The 17521-nt window shown below is 48.4% G+C and overlaps 1 protein-coding gene across 2 annotated transcripts in view; it reads right to left on the bottom strand.

Annotated features, from left to right (window-relative positions):
• The window catches only part of VANGL1 (VANGL planar cell polarity protein 1), a 49589-nt gene that overhangs the window by 22281 nt on the left and 9787 nt on the right, over window positions 1–17521 (bottom strand). For both annotated transcript variants that reach the window (XM_031457879.2, XM_064488871.1), the window contains exons 3-4: window positions 10345–10477; window positions 5921–6528 (exon numbers count right to left, since the gene is read on the bottom strand). In XM_031457879.2, coding sequence (XP_031313739.2) covers window positions 5921–6528; window positions 10345–10477 — 741 coding nt within the window. The remainder of the gene's footprint in view (window positions 1–5920; window positions 6529–10344; window positions 10478–17521) is intronic.

Here is a 17521-nt window from a genome sequence, read left to right as displayed (position 1 = left end):
GATGGGTCCTGGGCAAGTCCAAAACCGAGCAAGGCAAATCCCATTGGGTATTACAGCTTGAGAGCAATCCTCTCAGGTTCAACGCTCTGCCCTCGGGGTGCACTGGCATGGCAGCGTCACCCTCCTAAGGCCCTGTGGGGTGGCCCTACCTGTGGAGCTCTCTGCATGGACCACCTGGTCCACTGAAACCAAGGCAGGGGACCATCCTCTGAAACCACTGAGGAAGCAGCCTTGCCCCTGGGCCTGCAGTAGGAGTGATGATCCCCGAAACACCTTTGGAGTCATTCTTCCCTTTTCTTGAAGGATAAGGCATGTTCATATCATTCCATCTTTTCACCCTACTTTCCCCATTTCCTTTAGTCCCAGGTGACAGTGTTTCTACTGGTATAACCCTGTATTTATTCCTGACTTCTGCTGAGATGGCTGACTCAATCCCTGGTTCACACCCACATTAATCTCCTTATCAGGTGGTTGTCAGCCACCCCCGTGGTGTTCTCTCTAGTACATGCATCATCATTTTCTGCAATATGGATAGGCTGAGAATCTTCCAAATCTTCAAGTTCTGGTACCTTTTGCTTAACAACTCTTTCTTCAGTTTATCTCGTTCTCTCTCATTTTGCTATAAACAATAAGGAGGACCCAAAGCTCTACCTTCAAATACTTTGCTTAGAAATCTCTGCAGCTAAATAATCCATTTCATTGCTTGTGAGTTCCACCTTCCACAAGACATTAGGGGAGGAACATAATCCAGCCAAGTTCTTTGCCATTTTATTACAAAGATCACCTTTTCTCCATCGCCCAATAACATATTCCTTGTTTCCTTATTTCCAGCTATGAATTTTGCAGGGAACACATTCAGTCTGTAACAGTTCCTTTTCAACACAGTGCTACAATCATGTACCATCACAAATTTCCACTGTCTGAAAAGAAATCGAAGAATCATTTCTTCTAAAGCATGGTGGGTTCTGTGATCAGTAACCAGACCTTTGATTAAAGGTCATGGTCAGTGCCAATTTACAAGATACTCTTAGTCTCAGTGAATGAAGCATTGAGTTTAAAAACCTGCTGGTTAGGTTAGGTACAGTGGAGCTGCAGCAATATGAGTACCTTGCAGAATGGGTCACTGTGCATGGACAAGCTTCCCAGAGGGCTGAGACGAGAGTTCTAGCTGCGTTTGTGGTTTCTGTGTCTCTCTCCTGGCTGATGACTATCAGCTGTCTCTCTCCCTTCATGTTCAATGTGCCTCCTTTTTAGCAGCTCTTTCCCTGACTTGAAATGTTTCTTCTGGACTCTTGGAAGAATCGAAGTCAATAATTAAATTTTTTAGAACTATAAGCATATGCACACTCTGAGAATGAGAGCCTGAGGTTGTCGTGGGAGCCTGCCACATCGTGGCAGTGAGCCAGCCCTCCCAGTATTCCCCACCTTGTGTCGTCCTGGCTCCTTAAATCTGGGCTGGGCCTCTGAACTGCTCTAAGAAGAGAAGCAGGGCAAGCAGTACTGGGCAAGTGCCAGGCCTAAGCCTTAAAAGGCCTGAGAGCTTCTGCTTTTGTGTTCCTGGGAGCCCTGAGAAGTCTAGCTACCCTCATGAAGAAACTCTTCCTCCAGAGGGGAAGCCCTCTGAGGAAGGAGAGGACCACAGATGCCCTGGACAAGAAAGGAGCCCAACCCCGGCCGACTCACCACGTGACTGCAGTCACACAGGGACCACTGGCCAGACCAGCCACAAAACCACCCAGCAGGGCCCAGCCCACAGAACTGTGAGAAATAATAATAAAATAACATTGCCCTAACTTTTCAGTTTTGGGGTGGTTTTAACAGTAATAGATAAAAGAAAGACGTCTTCTTTGGGACATGAGACTAACAGGAATTTAAAAACGTTTGACCAGACAAAGGTTCAAACCTACCTCCTACTGTGGTTCTAAGAAAGCGCAGGCTCTGTTTGCTGACTGACTGAATACAAGAACCAAAGGATCTCAGGAATGACCGCAGAGTGGGGGCCAGCCCTCTATGACAATCCTCTCCACCCCCTCCTTTCCAGCCCTGAAGCTATGAGGTAAATGAAATAAAATAATGTGTACAAAAATAGCTGGCACCCCGCCTGGCTCAAACCAATGCTTACAAGTTCACTCATGCGCCGTTAAAGCAGCAACATGAACACAAACACATCTGTTCAGAGGCGGTTAAGATCATTCTGGAACCAGCCTAGGCTCAAATCCTGGCTCCCACAATTATAAACTGCGTGGCCATAGACAACCTCCTTAACTCCTCTTTGCCTCCGTTTCCTCGCCTGAAAATGAGCACAACAGTGCCCACCTCCCAGGAGTGCTGGGAAGATTAAATGAGCTGCATGTTAAGAGCTTAGGAGGTGCCTGGCACACGGCAGGGACTGGTCATGGTTAACTGGCAAGGCTTCCAGTTGCTACTGCTCTATCTCTGACTCAGCCAGTCGACACCACTGGCTGCTGTATATTTATCTTTAAAGATTCAAAACTGAGAAATCATTAATGAGGATAATTAAATGTCACTTCTGAGTCTCTTTTCTTCTGGGTTTCTCCCCAAATACCATCAGATCAAAATTTACTAGTCTTTGGTGAAATCCTGGAAAAGTTGGCAACTCACTGTAAGAATGTGGCCAAGAAAAGTGACATGTGTGGTACGTGTGGAGAATCACAAACCCATGTGCCCAGATCCTGGGATGCGGCGGAGAACACGGGGATGGGTGTGATGCACAAGAAGGCGCCGGTTCCCTGTGGCCTCAAGCAGGTCCCTTAACCTACGGCTGGGGGCTCTCAACGGTAAAGGGATGACACCACGACACCACCTGCCCCCGCCCAGACAGCAGCGAGGAGGCGTAAGGGAGACACCCTAAGAGGCCTGGCAATCCAGACGGCACGGGGCAAAGGTTAGGGAGTACCTTAATTTATGTACAGTATCTCACTTCGGAAAACAGGAACCTTTTATATTTCTGAAAGTTTTCAAATAAGCCTAAACCCCATTCCTGCCAACAAGCAAGGTCCCTGCAAGTACCTTTTATGAGAGTTAAGGAGAAGCATATTTTCTTTAAGAAACTAAAGAATAGGCATTCTTCTCAATACTCTAAAAAAATAGCTCGGTCGATTTTATGAAATTGCCTTTGAAAACAAAACAACAAAAGAACTCACCGCTGCCCTGAACCTCAGCCCCACTGGCCGCTGCTTAACAGGAGGGTGGGCCGGCCTGATTCTGGTTGAGTCTGGGGATGACCTGCTACTCTGATCCCAGGGACTCGTTCTTTATCTATTCTGATTCCCTCTTCCCTCCTGTCTGTTTCTACACTTTACAAAAGGGCTTAGAAGTTCTATTTCTGGCCCAGTGACTCTTCCAGCCACCGCTGGGTTTAGACCAGATTTAGCCTGAGGATCAGTGGGTGAGTGCAGGCCAGCGGAGAGGGATGGATGCCAAGCCTGCCGGATCTCACCGCCTGGCTGTCCCAGGGGCTGCCGGCCCTGCCCAAGGGCTCTGGGAGTGAAGGGTCCTCTCCTTCGCTGGCCATTCTTCCACCCCATAACCAGGGTCTCCATGTGAAGCAGAAGGGGGGCCTGACTGAAGGCAGGGCCCTGAAGAGGAGGTGTGAGGAAGATCTGGGCCACCGCCAGGGCTGCTGGTATTGTGCCATCTTCAGTCTCCCTGGGGAGGTGGGGTGAGTGGCTTTAGGGTTAGCAGTAAGGACTGGGCAGCTGTTGGTCACAGTGAGGACAACCACGAGGGGTCTGTGGTGAGCCCTGGGCCACGCAGCGCAACCAGTCCTGCCTCTCGGCCCAGGTCTATCCCTGGCCAGTGCAGCTACGTGGTGAGGAACCAGGGTCACCTACAATTTTCTGAACATACCACAGGCATCCTGTCCTGGGGCTGTTTTGTGTGTTTCCTCTCGGCCCCCAAACCAGATCCAGCATGCAGAGCATCCGGTCTTGGAGCGGGGAGTGATGTGGGAGCCCACGGAGGAAGTCGGCCCCACTGCCTGGACTGCCTACCGTGAGAAGATGCCAGCCTTTTCCACCTCCACAGGCGGGATTCACACCAGCCTGGGCTGAGCCCACGCACAATACCGCACGAGGCCTCACCACCAGCCAGGGTCTCAGCTACTTACACTTACAGAGTCCCAGGTCTCACTCATCTCTCTGTGACCAGAGCTGGATTTCTCTCCACCCTCTTGATCTCTGGCAAAACCTGTCCAGTCCTGAGATAGACGGGTGGCTGGGCTTTATCGCTGCCACTGCCTGAAATCTCCCCGTCCTCCTGTGTCCCCATCACCCATACCGAGGCCTGTGTCGGCGGCAACTGTCCCTGCACAGCGGCACACTGGTCTCTCTCTGAGGAGTTCTGGAATAGAGCTTTGGGAGCAGCCAGCCTGTGTCTCCGGAGCCCCCAGTCCTGGGCTCTGCACGTAGCAGATATTTAATACAAGACTGCCGGTCATTCTCCAATGTAAAATATGGTGAAAGAAAGCTGTCTGAGAGGAATAAGCAGCAGTGATTTACTTGCTTTCAGAGCCCCAAGGGCATCTGCAAAGGATTCACAACACCTGACTTTGCTGCAGAGAACATGTGAATCAGACACTGATTCCCTCCAAGGACTGGTCAAGGTGGCAGAAGCCTCGAACACCAAACCAGCCAGTCCTCAGGTGGCGCGGGCTGAGCCAGAGGAATGAAAGATTCATGCCAATACCAAGATGGTCTGGCGGTATGACCTGACTCCAAACTCAGGTTGGGCCACCTCCTTGGGCCCCAGCCAAAAATATGACAAAGCCTATTGTTCTGATCCCCACTCAGGTGCCCTTGCTATCTTGGCTGCTTTGCCGTATCACAGCAGTGACAGCTACAATGAACAAAGTGCTCACCATGTGCCAAGCAGGTTACACACATCAGATATCCCAGGCTATCCCTTCACCCAGTAACCATCTGAGTGCCACCGTGTTCTAGGCCAGGCACTGAGGATGCAAAGAGGAGTGAGACACAGCGCCTGTCCTCAGGGAGCCCATAGTTTGCGGCAGAAAACATAGAAAAATAGGCCAGTAACACAAAGTGAGAGATGCCATAATGGAGGTGTTAACTCAGGTCTGGCTTCATGGTATCTGGTGAATCCTGAACAAGACTAGTCATGTTCTTTTGCATAAATTACCCAAGCTCCCTGAACCCGCATTTCCTCCTCTGTAATACAGGGGTTAATAGTACGGACATCAAAGAGTTCTGTGAAGACAATCTATACAATGTGCTCACCTCAGGGTAAATAAAAACAAACTAAAATAAATAATGATGATCACTCTTTTAGTCAACCACAAAATAATTAGATTTTATGCAGAGATTTAAAATATGACATCTTAATGCATTTCTAACTTTTTCTCATGCATGCATTTACACAGCTCTCCTTGGAGTCTCTAACTGGCCCTTGATTCTTTGCTAGAGGGTCACTTGGGTGACCATATAATTTATTGCCCAAACCAGGACACCTCTGAGAGCGGGGAAAAAAGGAATGATTAATAATTCCACTGGGACAACAGGGTAGACCAGATGTACCATTATGAACAGAATGGAACTGCTTACTGATTGTTCTGCATTCTCAGGTTGATTTCAGGGGCAAGGCCAGCAGTCATCACATTCCTTTCTCCATCATTTTTAAGAGCTGCCAACACGTTTGGAAACTGGCCTAACAAAGTCCCAACCTGGATGAGTGCCGGTACCTGTGCCACCCCATCCAGAAGTCAGGAAAGTCCATGGACACGAACGCCCCCGACCACACATATGCACACGTGCACACACAGCTCTTCCCAAAACCTGAAAGAAAGTCAGTCCCCAATCCTGGCTCTTGGAACCTTGCTGAAGGCTAGCTGTCCTCTAGCAAGACGTCAGTGGTCCTTTCCGTCCCCAGATGATCCCCTTACCTCAGGTGTCCCAAGCTGTAGAAGCGACACTCGCCATCGGTGGAGCGGACCACCTGCAGCGTGAACATGGGCTGCAGCTGTCTGAGCTCCAGCAGCACGATGGCCAGGTAGTGGATGAAGAGGAGGGCGTCCACGAGGGAGACAGCGTATTGCACGATGCCCTGGTAATTTCGGTCCCGAGAGTCCAAAATGCGGACCCCATAAAAAAGCCAATATGAAACCACAAAAAGAAAGATGAGGACCAACAAGAGGGCACGGAACACGAATACCCGCGGCACGTCGGCCCTCTGCTTGCGGAAGAACAGCGCCCAGGTCCCGATGAGCAGAATGAGGAGCTTGAACGCCACGGAAATGAAGAGTCCCTCACAGATGGTGCCGCAGGGCTCCAGCTCGTCCCGCCACAGGATGGGGGGCAGCAGGATGAAGGCGATGGGGGTGAGGAAGACCAGGAGTCCGAGGACCGAGGCCACAGTGAGGCCCAGGTAGCGCCTGCAGTCCAGCCCCATGCTGTCCTCCATGTCCTTGCTGATGCGGGCGATGTCTTCCTGCGATATACTGTGCTCTGACGTGCCCGTGATGGCCGTGGTGGTCTCGCCCCAGTTGTCATCCTGCCACAGGGAGAGAACGATGAGGACCAAGAGCCACACGGCAGGCCATGTGTAAAAGCCACAGAGCACACGGAGACACAGTGGACAGGGAGACCCACCTCCTTTAAGCGACTCCCCTCCTTTAAGCGACCCACGAGCGTGGGCTTCCTAGAAAACGGAACACTTTAAACATATGAAGTTTTTAACTTTAACAATTTTCATTGCAATTTTTTCAAAATGTTCCATATATTTGCCTTTTCAAACAGAGAAAATATAATTCAACCTGTTTGTTTGGGTGATTCATTACTACAACAGCAATTAGCATCCACTGTGCTGGGATCCGGGCAAGGCTGGGGGCTGGGGCCGTCCACCCCGTGAGACAGTCCCCCTGTCAGACTAACGTGTGAGAGCTCACCTACAGCCCAAGGAGAAAACCCTCTGCATTTTCTTCACAGTTCTTGGCTCACAAAGTCCAGCTCCTGGAAGCGAGGAGCATTACGAGGCCCTCAAGTCGCTGTGAGGGGTGAAGAGCACAGGAGGGAGCTTACTTTGCTCCGTACAAATCAAAGCCCACCTGCAGTTAGTACACACATTTTTAAAACTTCCACGATGTTATCAAGACCCACTTAATATGAAGGACTCCCTGACAACATTTCTCATGGAACTAGCTGAGCAGATTCAAATATCTACGGCCAGGATGGCTCAAAAATTTCTCCCTAAAACACGTTCTTATGACAAACTAAACACCAAGAATGTGTCTTTTACCTTCTTGCTTTCACTTTCTGGCTTTCTCTTGCTTTTTAAACTCTGAGGTAGTTGGGAACAACTGTCTCCTCATTTCACATGATCCAGTTGTGAGGATTTTAAATGACTTTGCTATTTCTCTGGCAACTGACTTCATTCCAAATAAACAACAGAGTAAGAAGGCAATGAAAAGCCACATGGGATCCAAAGAGGTTTTGCTTCAGAGATTTTGGTATGTGATTTAACTCAGAAAAAACAGTCAGACATAATGGTAAAAACTGGGTGAAGTTCACATGTAAGATACCGACTTAGAACAATCTTATCTAAGTTAACAGCTGAATCAGCAAGACAGGGATCTCACAGCCCAACAATAGCCTCAAATCTAGTAACAATCAAGAAATGAAAATATGAAATGCACAGGCTATGGCAAGGAGTGGGGGTGGCAGTGAAGGTCTCCACGGATGAGCAGACGGTTCTTCCACTCGGAAGGTTACAAGTACCACACACACTACCAGAGAAGTTGCTATTTAAGACACCAGCCAGAAGCAGCCACAATTCTCAAACACTGCTGGCGGAAGCATAAAACGGGACAATCACTCCTGAAAACTGATCTGGCAGTTTCATATAAGTGTAAATTTACACTTAACTGTACGGCCCAGCAATTCCACTCCCGGAGTTTTACCCCAAATAAATGAAAACATATGTCCACGAAGAAGATCTGTACAAGAATGTCCCTACCAGCTTTATTTTCATAATAGCCAAAAACAATGCAACCCAAATGTCTGTCCATTGGGAGAATGGACAACAAATTGTGGTATATTCATAAGCTAGACTGCTACTCAGCAAAAGTAAAAAAGAATGAATTGCTGAAACACAGCAAAACATGGATAAATCTCAAAGTTACTATGCTGAGTGAAAACAAGTCCAAAACAAAATAATATGATTCCAATTATATTAAACTCAAAAACAGGCGAAACTAGTCTACAGTGATAGAAATCAAAACACAGCCTGGGAGAGGGATGGAGGCAGGCATTGACTCAGAAAGCAAGAGAGAACTTTCTAGAGTGACAGAAACATGTATCTTGATAGGAGTGTGGGTTATATGGGTTTATTCAGCTGTTACAACTTTTCAAACTATACACTTAAGATCTGTTCATTTCTCTGTGTGTAAATTTTACTTCAATTTTGAAAAAAAGAAAAAATTATCAGTAGAGGCAAAAACAGCCACAGATTCAAAGATGGACAACTTGCTTTAATATAAGGTGAGTTTAATATAAGGTGAGTTCACAGACTATGTAAGTAACTCAATTTGTAACACTCTAAGTGAAGGCAAATATTGGATTCCATGTTTTTGTATTGGGCCTAATATCCAGCTGATGATCAATGTTGAAATAATTATCACTAGTACTGTGGTTATTTTGTTAATTTAGCTACTCACACTTCTTCCTGCCAAAGAGCTGCTAAGTAAATTCCTTAGCCATTTTAAGAATGTGTACACATCTGTGCCCAAAAAAGGAGGATGTCCAAGGGTTTTCCCAAGCTTGAGATTCTTAGAAGAGAAGGGAGCCAAGATCCCCTGACCCAAATCCCCTGGATTTTCAATGAAGAAACTGAGGCCCACAAAGGCTGTAAATGCCCAAAGTCCCACAGCTGCTGAGAGCACAGCCTCCAATTTCAATGCTTTTCCCGTCGCAGCATCCTGGCGTAAACACCAACAGTTCCTAATGTAGCTTCCCAGTGAGCTACAAGACGAGCCGAAGATGCACAGAAGAAATGCCTTCACAGTGGGCATTCACCAGCCCCTTTGAATTCACACCCAGCAGAACAGTGACCCTTGCAGCACTTAAGGGTGGTCCAGTCTCAGGACTGGTCCATCACCCAACCATCCCTTTGGCCCTCTGGTCCTCCATCCCTGTGACCGTCCCAGACCTCAGGCAAGCGGTGCAACAGCAAGGACTGAAGACATTTACTTATCACTGAACAAACTCACATTCAACCACAGCTGTAGCTTTGGCTTTTAAGAGCACCTTATGTGCTCTGAGGAACTCCAATTTCAGTTCATCTATCTGCTTATAAATGAGTATCTGTGTGTACCTGTAAGTACACTCAGATACATGCTTATCTGTCTCTTCAGAGCCGTGTGGGCATACACCGGTTGATTGTGGGCCAAGGCTGGACGTGCAGATACTTCAAGAGCTGTGGAGGGTGTGCTAACATGTTTCTGAGTATAGCTCAGATGTTTATTTAAATCAGGTGGACTGCCAGGCAGTTTGGACCCAGACAGAAGAAAACACACCATGTTTTAAAAGAACTAATAAACAGTCAATATTTTAAAATTGGGGGATTGCAGGTAAAATCCTCATTTCTAGTTTTCTTTAAAGAAGGTGAATCAAAAAAAAAAAAAAAAAAGTACTGCAAGACCCAGGAGCACCCCTGCATTCCTGGGAAGTGGTAAGCGTTTGGAGCTGAGGAGCTGCTGTTCCCTCGACAGAGGAAACGTGTTCTCCAGGTGCCAAAGACCCCAACGGACACAGACATGCCACATGGATTGCTATTTAGCCCCAAGCTAGCGTGATACATCTTTGCCCCTTCTGTGTAAGCTGGGGCCCACTTCATTCATCTGTGTTTTCCTACCAGGCATCTAAGTGTGCACCCTCTGGCTTACCCTGTACCTAGGAGTGAGGCTCCACCTGGGCTGTCCTCACCTCTCTGCTCTTCTCCCCAACATGACTGAGGCTTCTGGAGCGCGAGTTTCCTTCTCCCTTATATGGTTCTACTTTGGAATGAGTCTCCAGAGCCCGCAGCCTGCAACTCTCCCTTCTCTGCCCTGTCATCAGCCTTGCTGGCTCCTTTTCAACACCATTCAAAGCAGGCCAGCCAATCACACTTCAGAAGACTCCCCAGGCTAGCCAATGGCAGGGCAGGCTGCCCTTAGACCAACAAGAAACCACGGGACATAGATAAACTCATTAACATGCTAGAAAAATAAAGATAAAAACCCAAGAGAGCTTATTGCAACAGGACTTAGGAAAACATTAACAGAAAAGAGGCTTAATCAAGGGGCAGTGTACTTACAGAGCCCGTGATCCTTACCTGAGCTTCCTCCGTCCGAGCAGAGTCATTTCCCAACAGGGGCTCTCCGGTGGGAGCTTGAATGGTGACAGATTTTTCTGACCCTCTGCCATCTTTATTCCGGGGTGATTTATGCCTCTCTTTATTTCTTTCCCTGAGAAAAAAATAAATAAATAAAAGATCATCAGCTAGCACATATGCCACAGTAATTAACAAGACACCAAAACATGTATAAATTTCATCTTGAATTTAAGGAAATTCTAGACACACACACACACACACACACACACAGCTAACACCCACCCATCACCTCTTCTGCAAAGAACAAGCTGATCTTTACTCTCTACGTAGTATTTTCTTTCTGCCACTCAAGGACCCAGAACAGACTGTCACCCTCCTCTGTCAACAGTGATCTTGCTTTTCCTAAGCCTAATATTGTGAATCTTAGAATTTCTGTAGGTGAGGCACATTTCACTGTAAAATTCCTGACTAGATCTGATTATAATAATTTGCCTAAACTTATTTTCCAGGACTTTTTTTTTTTTTTATTTAGGATAACATAGCAAAATACTTCAGCTTTGGTCTGTCCAAAAGAATCCAGGACACACCATCACCCTATACCTTCGGATGAGAAGAGAAGAAAGGAAATACTAAATCAATGCAGAGAATCATTTACTTCTCATTCCTCCAAATTCAAAACTAAAAATATTTCCCATGGGTTCTAGAGGATGTCAAAGACCCCAGATGATCTTCCTGGGTGGCCTTCCAGGGTGACTCTGACAGCACCCTGCGTGGATCAATGATGAAATTGCAAAAGGATCATTCACTGTATAAAGCCCAGGGGTCTTGACCTATGGAGACTGGCACCCCCACCCCGAGCTGTGAACAGTCATCCCAGAAGCCCCACCAAAGGAGCCCCAGGGGCCCCACCTCCAGCCCACAAGCTGCCCTGACATTGCTCCTCCTTCCTACCCACGTGCCCTCCTCCCCAGGGTCTCCCAGGCAGGACAGAAGTATCGCACACACCACGGAGACAGTCGGATTCTGGTTCTACCCCATCTGATGTGTGACCTTACACAAGTTATTCAATCTGCCAACAAGAGAATGTCGCTCACTATCTGGCTCTAAAAGGATTGTCACTAGCCACCACAGTCGCTGACCTTCAACACACCCTGCAAGGAGTTCAGGGCGGAGATCAGGAATGAGGCGCTGTGCTCTGGGAAAACTGGCAGAACAGGCCTTCAAAGAGTTAAGATATTTTCAGGAGAAAATTTTATGAACCCAATTTCTTGCATCTTCTCATACCTAGAAAAGCACTAAAATCATTAAAGTGAACATCTGCTCCTCATGACTAGCAGAAGGTTGTGTGAGTGACTGCACATGCCCCCTTCACCAGATCATATGTCGCCTGACCTCTCCCCTGACCTCTTTGAAGCAGTTCTTCAGAGATGGCTGAGAGGTCGTCTCCGGGCTCTAGTTCTCAGGAAGCCCCAAATAAATCTGAATTTACCGCTCCCACATTGTGTATTTTAATTACATTTCAGTCAACAAACGTCTGAAAACCTCAGTTTCCTCATCTATGAAATGGGGATAATGATAATACCACATAGATAGAGGGATGTGTAATAAGCAGTCAGCACACAGGAGCTATCATTGTAGCTGTTACCATTTGCACGTGGCAAAAAAGGGTGACCTGGTGAAGGAGAGTACGTGTTCCTTGGAAAACGAGATGAGAAAGGAGCTTTTAACACACAATCAAACCGCCTCCCCGGCACAGCATCTCTCCTATCAACCTGCCACTTAGCTAACAAAACCACATGCAGACTTCCTGTGGTCAAACCTCCGCTTTATCAATATCTCTCTAGGATAAGCACGGTTAATTTCTCCAAAGGCGAGAGGGAGGCTTCAGCTGACCCAGAGACACTTTCCGTGATAGCATCTCTAACCCCTAGGGCGTGACTTATCACTACAATCTATTGCTAAATTAGAGTTTAGAAAAGCAGATGTGGTTCTGGTCGACTCCAGTGTTTCATTTTAACTGACAACCAGGGAAAGAGCTGAGAGATTTTGTTTACAAAGAGATGTGTCTATCATTGTCAATCACTCCACTCCCCACCCCAATTTACAGAGCACTGTACCAAGGGCCTTATTAGATTGATCTTGCTCAGTCCTAACAATAACCCGATGGGGTATGATTGTCCCCATTTTATAGATGAGGAGACTGAGGCTCACAGAGGTTAAGGGACTCCCCAAAGTCTTAGTAAGTGGCAGAGCGGGAGGTGAACCCAATGCCTTGATTCATACCCGTGATGCTGCACTGACTGGAAGAGCACTTGGAAGATCCTGTAGCATCAATATTCCTAGTGCTCCTTCTCACACCCTGAACGTGAGGAGCTGCCAGAGCTATGGAATCTGCCTGTGCAGCTACTGCTGAAGTCATGGCTGGACCGTGACCTCGGAGAGCACAAAGCAGTGTGCCCAGCACTCTGGGCTGCCAAAGACAACCACTTCACAAGGACTCACTGTAAGAAACAGTAAGCACTCGGGGAGATTTCCCACGTGCTTGGTCAGTCTTAGAATGAGCTGTTTAGACTAAGTCTGGAGTCGCTGCTCCCCAGGGCCCCACCCGGCCGACTGGAGGAGCCTCCTCTTCTTTCTCTGTTTCCACTTTCCCCAACTGCTCGCCCATCTGTCACTGTCCTGCCATCAGCCAAGTCACATGCTCCCCTAACCCATCTATCTATTTACTAGTCCTATGGGTCAAATCCTGTGACAACATAAATTCCACTGGAAATGGAAATTCTTTCACTGGGTGCCAATTCCTGGAGCTACCAGGGCCGAAAGCAGGTAGGGAACCACCCAGGGCTGGAGACAGCCTGTCAGGGGCCAGCCATCACTGAACTGACCCCGACTGGCCTAGCCTGGCTGTTAAAGGGCCAACAGCCCCCAAAGGAGAAGAGATCTCTATAATTTCGCTGGTAACCTCAGAGGTAAACCAGGTAAAAGCCTATTACCCAATAACCCCAGGAAGGTTTCTCATCCTCCAAGCCCAACACCCTAAACCAATGCTTCTCAAACCTGAATGTGCAGACAAGTCACCTGGGGTGCAGATTAAGTACAGATTCACTGGCCCCACCCCGAGAAAAACAGTCTGGAAGGGAGAGACAACAGGAGTCTGCCCTTTTCACCAGCACCCCAGGGGGTTAGGAAGCAGGCGGCCCAGGAAACTTTAGCCAAGGCTCTCCTGCCCAAATGCTCCCGGGGGAGGAGGTGGCTGGAGTCACCGCTTGGAAACTGACCTATTTGTGAAATGCCCTGTTCACAGCAGTGGCTCAGTGATGGGAGTGGTGAGTGCAATGCCCAGCTATATAATGTACAGTTGCAAAGTACAATGTAGCTTCTTTACTAAAACAGCAGTAAGTCGTTGAGACTAGGAGCAGGACTCAGGACAGTGTGCACCAGGCCCAGAGCCAAGAGCCTTCCAGACAGTCAAGTGATGGGAAGATGGAAAGCTCACTCCATCAACTCAACATGGGCCACACGTCACTCTGGTCCTTGAAAAGGAAGCAAGACCTGTCTTACAGCTTTTATAAAAATCACTCGTCCTGAATTACTGCTCCGGGAAGGTGTCTGAGCCAGGACTACACAGAGAAGTCCAACAAAAATGCTGCTGTCCAGTGCTTTCCGGCATGCAGAGCTGTGAGCCTGTATGGCTGCTTCACGGCACCGGTACCCAAATGTTCATCCCCAGAGCTCCAACTGCTATGATGCCAAGGACGTGCCCAGAGCCGAACCCTCTGGGAGAGGGCTCCCCAGTGGTGAAGACCATCAGTTCACCATGTGCAGGAGAAACAGGAAACTGGAGTTGGCTACCAAACCACCGAAAGGGTTTTTCAAGCACATGCGCATGCTTGGTGTTTTTCCAACTCCACCTGAGTGGTCCGGATCACCTGTGCTCCTTTGCTGGACCGGTGTGGCAGTCACAGAAATCCTTGTGTCTTCTTCTCTGAGCCTGTCTCCAGGTGTCATCTGCCCGTATGAGTAAAGATAAGTCTGCGTGTGTGTGCGTGTGGGGTGGGGGGAGAGCAAGCAATAACACGTTGAAGGTCCAGGCATGTGTCTCTACCTGCATGTGTGTGAGTGTGTAAGCAAATGTATTTAGATGATTCTAGAGTTGAGCCCTGGGGGGCTGCTGTAAACCCCCTCTCACTCCAGCCAGAATCCCCATCAACTCCCAGACCGGCATTTCCTGGGAAGATTATTTAGCTCTATTTCTGTTGTTTGTCTATTTCTATTTGGGGAAAGCCGGCCCCGCCGGTTACTCCTCCCTTTCCTTCTCCACCACCACCCACTACCTGTCCTTTCTCTCCCCCGACTGCTGGGGACTGGCTGGCTGCTTCCTCCGGCCCTGACTCGGGTAGGGGGGCCGCTGGGCACAGCGCAAAGTGACCCTGCAGCGGCCTTGGAACAAAAGCACCAATTCCCCTAGCACTCAGGCAGCCTCTTTCGGACAATGCATTTTAGCACGTTAGTCACATGGTCCACCCTCCATTCCTTTTTTTTCCCTACCAGCTCCTCCCACTGCTCTCTACCCAGCACCACCCAGGGGGAAAGCACGGGTTCCACAGCAGCAGCAAATGGGGCCTGAAACCTGGGGGCACCTACTAACCTCGAAACGTCGGGCAAACAACCCTGTCTCTCTGTGTCTGTTTTACCACCTGGCTCAACTGGGGTCCCACCTCCCACCATCCTGGAGCTGCTGTGAGGACGGGGGACAATGACAGAGGGTCCTGACAGGCACTCTCAAACTGGTCGTCAACAGTCCTGGCAGTGGCCTTAAATTTAACTCAGGGAACTGATGCTCCAGACTCAAAGGTTAGGGGAGGTCAGCTGGATTCGGCCCCATCCTCCCAGCAAGCTAACTGGATCCCCTCTGGAGATGGCAGGTATCACAAAACCAGACCACTAACTTCTTTGTTAGAAAAGAGTCACTTGTCATCTGCTTGGAACCCAGCCAGCCCTCCAAAGATGAGCTCAGTGTCATCAGACATGTCAAGTTGGCCGCCCTTCATTATTCCTCTCCGAAAGTTCTCCTAAAATTACCAAAGAGCCAGCTCCCCGTCCTCGCTTACTCTTCCACTCAAACTGCCAACAAATCCCTGAGCAGAGCAGCGTTCACAGGGACATTCCTGGTGACACAATACCCTCTTCTGGGCCGAGGGCACGACCGTGCAAGGCTACTATTACAGCCCAACACTCTTTATGCCCCGACACCTACTATCCACGGCTCACGACCTCCGCCCCAGTCACCATGCCCCGTGGGGCCGCCCATCAGGGAAGCCACCTCCGTGGCTGCTGTTCTTCTAAAGATGCACCCATAAATCCCAAATGGTCATCTCACGGCCAGTGCTCTCCTGAGGAGGCATTCCCTAACACTCTTGGTTAAATATTTAAAGTCTCGGCTTGTATTATCAATGCCAAGTACTTTCCCCAGGGGTCCAAGAAGGCACTCAGAGCTCTGCATGCTGTTTCAGTTGAAAGTTAAGAGTCTCTTAACGTTTCCACAGGAGCACTGTGGTGTCAATTTCTGGGGGCCCCCAGGGGCCTGAGGAAACAGCAGAGGACAGCAATGACAGTGGGGCTGCGAGTGCAGATGAAGGAGACCAGAGATGGCCCCTCCTCAGACCGTGGCAAGCTGTCCTCCACGGGTCTCCAATCTCCCCGAGAACCCAAGTTCCCACTCCATCCCCTGCACTGCGGGACGGGGAAGCTTGGCGCGCTGACAAGGGAGCTCCTTTTTTCCAGTTACATTCAAAGACTGGACATTTTAAAACAGCTGTTTCTGGTATTTTAGAACGAATCTGATATGTTTACCCAGTGATTGAAATTTGTGATTAAATTTTTCTCACCAGAGGGTTCCTGACTTTCTCAGGATCGGGGCTGGCATGTTACCTGACGCCTCGCTCAGCAGCACTCCGCCCGTTTCCCACGCTGCCTAGAAAGCCTTGCCTGGGCTCCAGCACAAGCTCATTCACCTCTCTTCCCCAAATTGTTATGATTATAAGAGCAATACATGAAATTTAGAAAACAGTGAAAGTTTAAAAAACACCACACCTCTAATTCCAATAATTCCATACTTGGAGACAGGCATGGTCAGTATGGTTACTATTCATTTATAGCATAAGAATATCTAACTTATAATTTACAAAGTTTCGAATCTTTTTGTTGGTAACATGGCCACATAGATATTTTGTCATATCATTAAATAATCTTTGAAAAAAAATCTTTATTTTACACTCTATTCCACTCATATTGTTGATTACAAAATATACACTTGTAAAAGAATGAACAAGTGGAGAAAGCTGCAGCATATGTGAAAGTTCCCATCAGTCACCATGCTGTGTGGAGCCCCTTCCCTGTCGATGACCACTCCCGGCAGCTCGGACACTGTCCTTCTGGACCGCTTTCTGTGCGTGGACATCCACACAGGCTCGCAAATAAACAAATCAATTAGTCATATAGATTGTACTGCTGTTTTACAAAATTAAATCCTGCCCTGCATTCAGCTGCTTGTACAGGGAACTGCTCGGTCAGGGAAACACCACGGCAATCACCGTATTCCCAGCCTCTGCAGAGCTGTGACCATAGGTGAGCCTTTGGGTTGTGGTCAGCTGGGGCCTTTGAATGTGGTGCTGAAATGCCAAGGCCATTAACAATAGCATTAATACAGCCACTAGTTAGTGACCTACTACATGCTGTGTTAAAGGCTTCACATGCATACTCTCATTTAATCCCCTCAACAGCCCTGTGTAGAGGGTGTTGCTAAACCCATTTTACAGGTGAGGGGTCTAAGTAAGAGGCGGCACCACAAATGTATCAGCCGCATCATTCACCAGCACAGGACCACCTCTCCATTCATTTGCTCCCTCGTCTCTCTCCTCACCATTCTGCAGCTCTGTGATACAGCAGGCCCTACCTAGGAGCACCAGTGCAGACCAGTTCACTTTGCACAGAGGAGGGGAAATCTGGCCCCCATCACCCAGGCCAGAGCTTTCAAAACCCAGGTCTGTTCACTGGGAAGACTAGTCAGAAATAAGGCACCAGGCCAATCCTGCCACTTCAGTGTATTTGCCTCACGGGCAAACACATAATGGACAATGAGTCAGCAGCTTTGGGTGAAAAGCAACAAATTAACACT

Source organism: Camelus dromedarius, chromosome 9 (assembly GCF_036321535.1).
Source record: "Camelus dromedarius isolate mCamDro1 chromosome 9, mCamDro1.pat, whole genome shotgun sequence".
Lineage (NCBI taxonomy): Eukaryota > Metazoa > Chordata > Mammalia > Artiodactyla > Camelidae > Camelus > Camelus dromedarius.
This window is presented reverse-complemented; position numbering and strand designations above follow the sequence as displayed.